Source organism: Ammospiza caudacuta, chromosome 1 (genome assembly GCF_027887145.1).
Source record: "Ammospiza caudacuta isolate bAmmCau1 chromosome 1, bAmmCau1.pri, whole genome shotgun sequence".
NCBI classification, from domain to species: domain Eukaryota; kingdom Metazoa; phylum Chordata; class Aves; order Passeriformes; family Passerellidae; genus Ammospiza; species Ammospiza caudacuta.
In genome coordinates, this window is record NC_080593.1 from 465,863 (window position 1) to 478,196 (window position 12,334).

A 12,334-nucleotide genomic window follows, 5' to 3' on the forward strand; every position below is an offset into this window, starting at 1 on the left:
GCGGCGGGACCCCCGAGCCACGGGACCCCCGCGGCCCCCGGAGCCCAGGGCGTGGGAGCCCCGGAGCCCTCAGAGCGCGAGAGACGGGACCCCCGAGCCCAGGACGGGGGACCCCCGGCCCCGGAGTGGGGGAGCCCCGGAGCCCTGGACGCCGCCGCCCGGGACCCCCGGAGCCACGGGATCCCCGGAACGTGGGACCCCCGGAGCCCTGGGACCCCCAGCCCTGGAATGTGGGACCCCCGGAGCCCTGCGAGTCCTGGAGCCCCCAGCCCCGGAACGTGGGACCCCCGGAGCCGCAGGACCCCTGTCCCCAGCATGTGGGACCCTCAGAGCCCAGGCCGTGGGACGTGCAGAGCCCTGGGACCCCTGAGCCCGGAATGGGGGCACACAGAGCCCCCAGCCCAGGGTCCCCAGAGCCCTCCCGGGCCCGGCCCACCCGGGGCTCCGGCCCCACGGACACTGCCCTCGGTACCGGCGGCCAGGGGGGAGCTCGGGGCCGCCGGGACCCCCCGATACCCGCCTCACCCGGGCCCCTGCCCCGGGCTGTCAGACTGTGCTGCTCTTCCTCCTCCTCCTCCTCCTCCTCCTCCTCCTCGTGCTGCTCCCCGAGCCCCGGGGCGGCGGGGGGGGGTGGACAGGTGTGTGCAGGTGTGTGTGTGCACAGGTGTGCGTGTGCACAGGTGTGTGCATGCACAGGTGTGCACAGGTGTGTGCGTGCACAGGTGTGCACAGGTGTGTGTGTGCACAGGTGTTTGCGTGCACAGGTGTGCACAAGTGTGTGTGTGCACAGGTGTGTGTGTGCACAGGTGTGCACAGGTGTGTGTGTGCACAGGTGTTTGCGTGCACAGGTGTGCACAAGTGTGTGTGTGCACAGGTGTGTGTGTGCACAGGTGTGCACAGGTGTGTCCCCGGCTTCTGTCCCCAGGACGTCACGCGTGTGTCGGGGGGGTCCCGCTGCGCTGGGACACGCGTGTTGCCCCCCTGTCCGTGTGTGTGTGTGTGCGTGTGTGTGTGTGTGTGTGTCGCCGTGTCCCCGCCGTGTCCCCCCGGTGGCTGCGGGGCCCGGTGGCTCCGTGTGTGCCCCCCGTGTCCCCAGGGACGGCCCGGCTGAGGGAGGGTCGGGACCCTCCGTGTGCCCCCCACCCCCGTCCGGCCGGGCCGTGCGTCCCCGAGCCCCCTGCCCTGCACAGCGAGGGGACACACGGCAGTGTCACCCCCCCCGCACAGCGAGGGGACACACGGCAGTGTCACCCCCTCTCAGTGAGGGGACACACGGCAGTGTCACCCCCTCTCACAGTCAGGGGACACACGGCAGTGTCACCCCCCCCGCACAGCGAGGGGACACACGGCAGTGTCACCCCCTCTCAGTGAGGGGACACACGGCAGTGTCACCCCCGCACAGTGAGGGGACACACGGCAGTGTCACCCCCCATCTCACAGCGAGGGGACACACGGCAGTGTCACCCCCTCTCACAGCGAGGGGACACACGGCAGTGTCACCCCCTCTCACAGCGAGGGGACACACGGCAGTGTCACCCCCGCACAGTGAGGGGACACACGGCAGTGTCACCCCCTCTCACAGCGAGGGGACACACGGCAGTGTCACCCCCGCACAGTGAGGGGACACACGGCAGTGTCACCCCCGCACAGTGAGGGGACACACGGCAGTGTCACCCCCTCTCAGTGAGGGGACACACGGCAGTGTCACCCCCCCCGCACAGTGAGGGGACACACGGCAGTGTCACCCCGCACAGCCGGGTGGCACTTGGCAGTGTCCCCCCCTCCCAGGAAGGGGACGCAGGGCTCGGGGGCTGCACGGCCCGGCCGCCCCGTAGCGTGTGCTGTGTTTGTCCCGTGTCACCCCTGCATGTCACCCCCGCGTAGGTGCCCTCAATAAACCAGACAGAGACCCCCGCCTCTGTGTGTCACCTCCTGGGGGCTGGCGGGAGGGACAATGGCCTCGGGTGTCACCGTGGTTGAACGCTGTGACACTGGGGACGGGTTTGGCCACAGCATTTGGCAGAGACATGGGGACAGGGGAGGTGACATCGCCTTTACTGAGCCCAGCACTCACACGGCATCGTGTGACATGTCCCACACCGTGGTGTCCCTGTGACACTGGGGTCCCCTGTGGTGGCAGAAGGGGTGGCATCACCTTTGCTGGGCCCGACAGGTGGTACCGTGTGTCGTGAGCCATGCCATGGTGTCCTTGTGGCACCAGTGTCCTCATGGTGCCAGTGCCAACAGAGGTGACATTGCCTTTACTGGCACTGTGTGACATTAGGTGTGACACAGTGTCCCACAGCCCGGTGTCCTGGTGGCACCAATGACCCGCATGGTGGTGGAAGGGTTGGCATGGCCTTTGCTGATCCTGACAGGTGGCACCACGGGACACATCCCGCACCGCAGTGTCCCAGTGTCACTGGGGTGCCACACGGTGCCGGGCTCAGAGGAGGTGACACCGCCTGTGCTGGGCCTGGCCCGTGGCACTGTGTGACACGGTGTGACATGTCCCGGTGGCATCATATCCCTGTGGTGCCAGGGCTGGGGAGGTGACACCGCCTGTGCTGCCTCTGTCCCGCGCGCACGGCCCGGCCCTGCCGGTGTCCCCTGTCCCTGTCACACCTGGCAGTAGGTGCCGTTGTGGGTGAAGGGCTCGGGGCTGGCCGGTGTCCCCTGTCCCTGTCACTGTCACACCTCGCGGTAGGTGCCGTTGTGGGTGGAAGGGCTCAGGGTGCACGCAGGGCCAGGGGCTGGCCGGTGTCCCCTGTCCCTGTCACACCTGGCGGTAGGTGCCGTTGTGGGTGAAGGGCTCGGGGCTGGCCGGTGTCCCCTGTCCCTGTCCCTGTCACACCGGGCGGTAGATGCCATTGTAGGTGAAGGGCTCGCGGTGCACAGGTTGTAGGTGAAGGGCCCGGCCCCGGGCGGTGTCCCCTGTCCCTGTCCCTGTCACACCTCGCGGTAGGTGCCGTTGTAGGTGAAGGGCTCGGGGTCCACGCAGGGCCCGGGGCTGGCCGGGGTCCAGCGCTGGATGTGCAGGCGGGAGCAGGCGGGCGGGTCCAGGGGCCGCACGATCACCGGCGCCCGCGACGCCACCGACGGGTCCTCGCTGAAGAAGTTGAAGGGGCGCAGGAAGAAGCCGACGGCGTTGCCGGGGGTGGCCGTGTTGGGGATGTCCTCGGCGTGGGGCACGTGCAGGAAGCCCACGGTCACCCAGGCCACCAGGTCCTGGGGGGACAGGGGAGACACGCCGCGGTGTCAGCGGCACCGCGGGTGCCCCGTGGGAGCTGGGGTGACCCTGGGAGCTGGGGAGCCCCCAGAGATGGGCCCACTCTGGGGATGGAACCCCCCAGCCCCGCGTGCCCAGTGTCCCCCCGTGTGTCACCTGGTCCTCGATGGTCTCGTTGTCGCGGATGAAGCTCTCGAAGGTGACCGGCGGGTCCCAGGGGTTGTTCTGGGTGTAGATGCTGCTGCTGCTCGGCTCGTTCTCGTGGCGCCGTGTCACGGCCAGGTGGTACCTGCCACAGGTGAGGGGTGGGGTCAGCCTGGGGGCGGGGGGTTCCTGTCCCACCCCTGCCCTGGTCCCTTCCCTGTGCCACCCACAGGGCTGGCGAGGGGCACGGGGGTCCCCAGCTTTGTGCGCTCCTCGGCTCCTGAGGGGTTCCCCACGTCCAGGGGGACACCCCAGGTCCCCTGAGGGACTCCCCAGCTCCTGAGGGCCTTCCCAATCCTTGAGGACCCCCAGATCTTGAGGGGTTCCCATTTCCAGGGCTTCCTCATCTCCCAGGGTGTTTTACAGCTCCCAGAGACTCTTCAGCTTCCAGGGGTTCCCCAGCTCCCACAGCCCCCTCGGCCCTGGGGTGTCCCAAACACCCCCCCATGGGCTGCTCCCGAGGTGTTTCCCCAGCTCCAGAGGATCTCCCAGCTCTGGAGGTTCCCCAGCTCCCAGGAACCCACTCCACCTCCAGGGCAGCACGGAGAGGTGCCAGCAGGGCGAGGTGCCACCCCAGGACGGTGTGCCCAGGGCAGGGCCCCCCGTGCCCCCACAGGCGACAGCCTGGTGACACCGTACCCCCGTTCGGCCTCCCCGGTGCGCACCTGGCCCAGGTGACGCCGCGCTCCTCCTGCCAGCCGCGGGGCAGCACGGGCCCGGCGTGCGAGCTGAGCTGCAGGCGGAAGGTGCGGCGGTGGCCCCAGCGGTTCCGCCGGCGCGGGTTGGAGAAGAGCAGGTAGCGCGGCGCGGGCCGGTGCAGCGGCAGCGCGGCCTCGCGCTCCCGCCGCCGCGGCTCCCGGTGCAGCCACGGCTGCACCACGCGCGCCCCCGCGCTCCAGGGGCTCGAGATGTTCTCGAAGCGGATGTCCATCGTCTCGAAGCTGTTCCCGGAGCCTGCGGGGACCGCGCGTCGGTGCAGGGGACACGGCGGCGCAGCCCCAACCCGGGGTGAGGGTGGGACCGCCGAGGTGTCACCGTGGTGGGACGCAGGGGTGACACCATGAAGGGGTGGGACACCGCAGGGATGTCACCCTGGAGGGATGGGACACCACAGGGGTGACACCATGGAGGTATGGGACACTGCAGGGGTGACACCGTGGACGTGAACTGGGACCTCATGGAGATGCCGACATGGAGGGCTGACATGCGACCCCCATGGAAGGCTGTGACCCCACAACCAAGCCATCGTGGTGGGCTGGGGTCCAGTTTGGTACACCAGCATGGAGAGGAGGGCATTCACCTTGGAGATGCCACCATGGTGGGCTGGGACATCTTGGAGATGCCACCACCACCACCAGCACCACAGGGGACTGAGACACCAGGAGATGCTACCGTGGATGTGGCCTGGGAAATATCACCCTGGGGGACTGGGACTCCACAGAGATGCCACCATGAGGGGCTGGGACCCCAGGCAGATGCCATCACCCATGAGGGGCTGGGACCCTGCAGAGATGCCACTATGAGGGGCTGGGGACACCTTGGAGATGCTGTTACCCATGGGGGCTGGGACCCTGCAGAGATGCCGTAGAGGGCTGAAGCTCCCCAGATGTCTGGGGAGATCCCACCACCACGGAGGGGTATGACCCTGCAGCAATGCCACCACAGAGGGGATCACCATCTCAGGGTGCGGGTGACGCCCAGGTGACACCACCCTTCCAGAAACAAGGCACCTGAGCCCCTGGAGCCCCCCGCGGGTCCAGCCCTCTCCCATCACCCTCCCAGGGCCACGGGCTGTCGGGAGCCTTCACCTGCGACATCCAGGTCCACCTTGTAGTGCACCAGGTGCGTGTGGATGTTGCCCAGGAGGTGGCTGTGCACGCGGCTGCCGTAGCGCCGGCCCTGGGGCGTGTAGAAGGTGGCGTGGATGTAGCCGGTGGCGTGCACCTTGCTCTCCAGCACGCCGTTGGGGTAGAGCAGGAAGTCCCAGATGTAGTCGTAGTTGTAGACGGTGGAGGTGGTCCTGAGCACCAGCGCCCGCCCCTCCAGCCCCGCGTAGAAGTGGAAGCCGCCCTGGAAGTCGCTGTCGAAGTGGCGGCGCAGGGGCACGCCCGTGGGCAGCTCGAACACGCACAGGGCGCGGCGGAAGCGCACGGGCCCGTCGGCGTCCAGCAGGTGGTGGGCGTCCAGGAAGGCCGCGGTCTCGGGGCAGTCCACGCCGCGGGCCAGCTCGTAGCTGGAGGCGCCCATGGCCCAGCCCGCGTCCATGTACTTGGTCTGCATGGCGGCGGGCGAGTGGCCGCCGTAGAAGGCGATGGCCTCCTGCACGCTCAGCTCGTAGGCCACGCGCTCGCCGTCGAAGCGCACGTCGAAGAGCTGCAGGCCGGCCGAGGAGCGCAGGCGGAAGGCCAGGCTCCAGCCGCCGTACTCCAGCCGGTTGCCGCGCAGCCGGTAGCGCCGGCCCTGCGGCTCGCACACCTTGGCGCCGTGCGCGTCGTCGGCGGGCGTCCCGCCGGAGAAGCGCCCGCGGGGCTCGTAGCTGGAGAAGAGCTGGCGGGCGGGGGGCTCGGGCAGGCGGGCCAGGGGCAGCGCGCCCCGCGCGTGGCTCTCGGCCAGCTCCCGCACGCTGCCGAAGTAGCGCCCGTTGTACCAGAGCCGCAGCACGGCCCAGCGCCGCGGGTCGCGGTCCCGGTGGTCCAGCAGCACCTCCAGCCCCGCGGGGTGCAGGAAGAAGCCCTCGACGAAGCGCTGGATCACCAGCCACGTGCGGCGCTCGCCGGGGCCCAGCCCGCGCGGGGCCACGTCCGAGAAGGTCAGGCAGCGCTCCGAGCAGTTCTGGAAGCCGAAGCCGGTGGCCTCGCGCAGCAGCGGCTCCAGCGGGGCCAGCGCGGCCACCAGCGCCCGGTGCAGCAGCTCGTACTCCAGGCGGGTCATGGGGCGCGCCCAGAAGGGCACGGCGCGCCCGCCCCGCGACGGCAGCGCCCGGTAGGAGCTGGGGCGCGGCAGCGGCCCCACGGCCAGCTCGGTCACGTTGGGCTCCGCCTGCGCCCCGAAGAAGAGCACGGCCCGGGCCTCGCGCCGCGGCCGCGCCCCGCCGTGCTCCAGGAAGCGCAGCGCCGAGCGCTTGGGCGGCGGCAGCAGCTCCACCAGGAACAGCGAGTTCTTGGCCAGCGTTCCCCCCCGGCTCGGGGACAGCCCCAGCTCCGGCCGCTCCATGAGGAAGGCGCGCACGGCCCGCAGCTCCGCCGGGGACAGGTCGGCGAAGATGGACGCGGGGTCCGCGGGCTCCGCCGAGGGGCCGGAGGCGGCCGCGGTGACCAGCAGGGCCAGAGCCCAGGGGAGCCCCAGCTGCCACATCCTGGGGGACGCGGGGACAGGCGGTCAGCACCAGAGAAGGGATGGGGCTCAGCTGGGCATCCCCTGCCCCAGCAGCGCCGCGATCCCAGCAAAGCGGGGGAGACCGCGGGGTGACCCCCAGGAAAACCGGGGGGAACCAAGGCGGGACCCCCAGCACAACTGGAACCACCGCGGGGAGCAGCAGAGCGCCCAGAAAAAGCAGGCGGACCGTGGGGTGACCCCCAGTGAAACCAGAGACACCGTGGATGTCCCCAGGGGAAATGGGGACACCATGGGGTGAACCCCGAGAAACTGGGGACACCATAGAGTGACCCTCAAAAACCTGGGGACATCGTGGGGTGACCCCAAAAAAACCTGGGGACACCATGGGGTGACCTCCAAAAAACCAGAGACACCATGGAGTGACGCCCAAAAAACTGGGGACATCATGGGATGACACCCGAAAAACCGGGACACCATAGGGTGACTCCCAAAAAACTGAGCACACGATGAAGCGATCCCCGAAAAACTGGGGACACCGTGGCATGTCCCCAGGGGAAATGGGGACACCTTGGGGTGACCTCCCCCAAAAATGGGGACACCATGGGCTGACCCTCAAAAAGCTGAGGATACCATGGAGTCAACCCCGAAAAACGGGACACTATGGGATGACTCCAGGGGAACTGGGGACACCATGGGGCGACCCCCAAAAACCTCCCCCCAGCCCGGAGTCCCTCAGCATCCCCAAACCCTCTCTCACTGCGGCTGCTGAACCCCCAATGTCGGGGCCCCCGGCTGCCCCCCCACTTTAGGGAGCCCCCCAGGCCCCCACTCACCCGCGCTGGCTGTGCCGCCCCATGCGAGGAGCGCTGCCGGTCTGTGCCGGGCCCTGCGGCTCTGCCCCCCGCTCTGGGGCACTGACCCCCCCTCCCCGCCCCCTTCCCGCCCCCCGAGCCGGCCCGGGGTCAAGGCCACCGGCAGGGCCGCGTCCCCGCTGTCCCCGCTGTCCCCGCTGTCCCCGCTGTCCCCCCGGGCTGTCCCAACCCGCACCCCCAATCCGCACCTTCGCGCTCTCCGCCGCATCGCTGGGGGGGCGCGGGAGGGACCCCCGGTACCGATCCCGGTACTGCCCCCGGTGCCGACCCTGGTGCCGCCCCCGGTACCGATCCCGGTGCCGCCCCCCGCCCCCCCGCGGGTTAATGATCACCGGGGCCGCCCGGTCGTTGTCCCCCCCCGCTCGGAGCGATCAAATTCCGGGCATTTGGCGAGAGAGGAGCCGGGAGATCCCACGGGAGCCGCGGGGTGCGGGGCGGCCCCCTCGGGCTCCCAGCAGCGCCCCCGACACCCCCACCCCCCAAAAAAAACCCCGCACGGAAACGGACTCGGGGCCCTGCATCCCACGGCTGCATCCCGTCCCCATGGCAACGCGTCCCCGGCCCGGCCGTTGCCATGGGAACGGGGCGCCGACCCCAGAATCCGCATGGAAAGGGGTCTTGGACACCCCCCCCCCCAAAAAAAAACCTCCACGGCTGCATCCCGTTCCCATGGCAACGCATCCACCGCCCCTCCCTCCCGAACCGGGGATGAAGGGGTTAAAAACCCCAAAAAGGGAAATGGGTGAAAAAGGCACAAAAGAGGCGTCGGTGGCTGTAAAAAACCCAAAATTCCGCGGTAAGTGGTTTAAAAAGCAAAATGAAACGGGACAAGGGATTTTAAAAGCCAAAAAAACCCCCCAAAAAACTAAGTGGTTTTACAAACAAATGAAACCCCAGGAAAATCCTCTGAAAAGCCCCAAAAATGGGTTTCAGGGTTTTCGATATCCCCAGAGTGGGATGGGTGGTTTGAACGGCCAAAAAAACCCCATCCTAAATCATTTTAAATGCAAAGAATGAGGTAAGTGATTTTAGACTGCCCTGGAAATGGGGTGAGTGGCTGAAAAAGCCCCAAATCTGGGATGAGTGTGGCTTTAAATCACCAAAAAAGTCCCTATATAAGTTATTTTTAAATAGGAAAATATAAAAAAGAGAAGTGATTTTAAGATGCTGCCGGAAAGGGATAAGGTTTTAAAAGCCCCAAAGTTGTTGTGAGTGGTTTTAAAAGGAAAAAAATAAAAAAAAGAAAAGAAAAAAGATAAGTGGGTTTTGAAGCTAAAAAAAAAAAAAAAAAAAAAAAAAAAAAAAAAAAAAAAAAAAGGGACAAGAGGTTTTCAAAGAGCACAAAAATGGCCTGAGTGGTTTCAAAAACCCCAAAACCCAGGATAAGTGGATTTTAAAGTCCCAAAAAATAGGACAAGTGGTTTGAGAAGCCATTAAAAAAAGCCACTAGGATAAGTCATTTTTAAAGCCAAAAAAGGGAGAATAAAAGGTTTTAAAGCCTCGAGATAATGGTATAATGTTATTATGATATTTTCTGATTTTTTTTAATATAAATTTTTCTTTCTTGGGAAAATGAGAAGCCTCAGAGAGGAACGAAAACAAGAATACTTTTATTGTTTGCTCCTGTGTTTACTGCTCTGGAATGTGCTTTGGAGATTGTTCATTAACAGGTGAATGTTTGATTAATTTTATGTGAATTGGGTTTTTAATGGCCAATTACAGCCAGCTGTGTCAGACTCCCTGGGAACCCTCACAAACACCACAGTATAAGTGGTTTTAAAAACATGGGGGAAAAAACTATACAGGGTAAGTATTTGCTTAAAGCCAAAAGAACAAAAGTGACAAGTGATTAAAAAAAAAGAAAAAGAAAAAAAGAGAGTTGTTGTTGTAATTGGTTTAATAAACCCAAAAAAAATCCAGATAAGTGGTTTTAAAGCATAAAAACAATCCCAGGATATATTATTTATAGAACAAATAAAAAAAATATAATTGGTTTTGAAAGTCTCAAAAATGGGAAAAGCGATTTTAAAAGTGAAGGGGAAAACAAATAAATTATTTCAAAAGCAAAAGAAACCTTCAGGATAGGCAATTTTAAAAGCCAAAAAAATGTAAAAGCCTCCAAAATGGTGATGTCTTCTTAAAAAGAAAATTGGGGAAAGGAGAGGAGAGGAGAAAAGGAAAAAAAGAGAAAGGAAAGAAAAGAGAAAGGAAAGAAAAGAGAAAGGAAAGAAAAGGAGAAAGGAAGTAAAAAGTGCTTTTAAAGCAAAACAAAAAAGGAACGAGTGGTTTAAAAGCCCTGCAAAATGGGGAAAGTGGCTTCACACACATCCTCCCCCCAAAAAGGAATAAATAATTTTAAAAGCCAAAAAGCGAACAGGACGAGTGAATTCAACAAAACAGGGAAGAGTTGTTTTAAAAGGCCCCAAAATTGTGAAAAGTGTCCCCAAAACTCAAGATAAATCATTCCTAAAGCCAAACCCGAGGGACAACTGCTGCTAAGAGTTCCCCAAAAATGGAATAATGTGTTTTAAAAGCAAACAAATTTAATAAAGAGTATGAGCAGTTCCAAAAGGCTCCAAAAACCCAGAATAAGTGGCTTTGAAAGGAAAAAACAAAACAAAACCGAAAACCAAAAATAAAACAAACAAACAAACAAAACAAAAAAGAAACCGCACACACACAAAAAAAGGGAGATAAGTGGTTCAAGGGGCTTTAAAGGCTTTGAAAATGGGAGGAGAGTTTTTAAAAGCAAAAAGACCAAGTGTAAGTGATATTAAAAACAAAAATAAACAAAAAAAAATCTGTGATAATTTGTTTTAAAAGGCTCCAAAACCGGGATGGGCAGTTTTAAAAACCTCAAAAATCGGGTTAAATGGTTTGAGGAGGCTCAGAAATGGGATAAGAGGATTTTAAAGCCCCTCAGAAAAGGGGATCAGTAATTTTAAAAGCTACAAAGTGGATAAGAGGTTTTAAAGCTCTCAGCTTGGGATAAGCGAGTTTAAAACTCTCCAAAAACAGGATGAGTGGTTTTAAATGCAAAAATGCCCAGGATAGGTCTTTAAGTGGGTTTTAAAATATCAGAAAAGAGGATGAGTGATTTTAAAAGCAAAAAAGAACCAAACCAAACCCAACCCAACAGCCCTCAAAAAAAAAAAAAAAAAAAATCCAAAAATTCAGCAGGATAAATGGTTATTAATGCCAAAAAAATGGGATAAATGGTTTTAAAACCCCTAAAACAATGGGATAAGTGATAATAGTCAACATCATCAACAAACAAACAAACAAAACAAAGAACTCCAGGAAAAGTATTTTCAAACCCCAAAAAAATGGGACAAGTGATTTTAAAAGGGAAAAAAGAGATAAGTTGTTTGATAAACCACACACAAAAAAAAAAAAGAGATAAGAAGTTTGATGCAAAAAAAACCCCTAGGATTAATATTTATTTTAAAAATAAAATAAAATAAAATAAAATAAAATAAAATAAAATAAAATAAATTTTTAAAATAAGATAAAAAATTTGTACTTGGACCACTGCCCACCATACCATAGATAACTATATAAAAAAAGTTTCAAAATATATGCATCCATTTATAAATACAGAAATGCCATTTAATATATTAATCTACAAATACAAATATATAGAAATATAAGTACATATATAAATATATAAATAGATTTTACACATATGTACATCTATATAAATATATAAACATACAAATAAAAAAATATACATAAATGCATTAATAAAATTATTTTAAGTAATAAGATATTTATATAGATTTATATTTCTATATATATAAATAAAATATTCATAAATATTTTAAAGTATTTAAATATAAATATATACATTTATTAAAATATATAAATATACAGATATACAAATAGACATACATATATTAAAAATATTTTGTTAAGTAATATTATATATAAATACATAAATATGCATATATAAAATATACAGAATCGTAACTATATTTAAATATATACATGTATATATAATAAATATAATTATGTTAAATTATACGGAATTTAAATATAGACATAAAGAAATATACAAATGTATACAAATAAATAAGTATATAAATGTATTTTTATAAAGATATATACATTTATATAAATATATAAATATACAAATATATAAAAATAAAATTATGTTAAGTAATATTATATATTAACATATTAATATACACATATTAAAATATAGATGATCATAAATATATTTAAATATATTATATGTAAATATAAAAATATGTAAATATACAGATATATAAATAAAATTATGTTATATGGAATATAAATATCGAAATAAATAAATTTATAAATACATAAATAAAATTAAGTGAAGTAATACGAAACATAATATGAAACATATATATATATAAATATATCTATAAATCTGTGCAGAAATCCGAGAGTGAAGGAACCTGAGCCCTCCCCATGTCCATGGGCAGCTCCGTCTGCCCCCAGTCACTGCTGATCCCTTTAACACAGGCCCCTCTATTTCTGCAGTGTTTGTGCTGTACTGCGATCTATCAGCACTTCTTCAGTTGTGTGCTGGGGAGTGCTTGTGATTAACTTCTTCCGTTTGTTATTTCCTGGCTGTTCAATAAATAATTTATTTACAAACAAACCTGACTCACGGTCACTGGGGTGAGTTCTGAACTCCATCCGGGGTATCCCTAAATATGCACAG

General features: G+C 56.8%; 1 protein-coding gene across 2 annotated transcripts; it reads right to left on the bottom strand.

The window, feature by feature from the left end:
- Window positions 1-2,036: 2,036 nt before the first annotated feature.
- AOC1 (amine oxidase copper containing 1) lies at window positions 2,037-7,899 on the bottom strand. 2 transcript variants are annotated; one of them, XM_058810482.1, is made up of 5 exons: window positions 7,830-7,899; window positions 5,242-6,788; window positions 4,099-4,387; window positions 3,386-3,518; window positions 2,037-3,228 (listed from the first exon to the last, which is right to left on the bottom strand). In XM_058810482.1, exons 1-5 carry the CDS (start codon window positions 7,847-7,849, stop codon window positions 2,950-2,952), a joined length of 2,268 nt encoding a protein of 755 aa, XP_058666465.1. In that variant the 5' UTR covers window positions 7,850-7,899; the 3' UTR covers window positions 2,037-2,949. The 2 variants fall into 2 exon arrangements, with proteins under 2 accessions (XP_058666465.1, XP_058666455.1); XM_058810472.1 differs by lacking the exon at window positions 7,830-7,899 and adding an exon at window positions 7,603-7,630.
- Window positions 7,900-12,334: the final 4,435 nt, after the last annotated feature.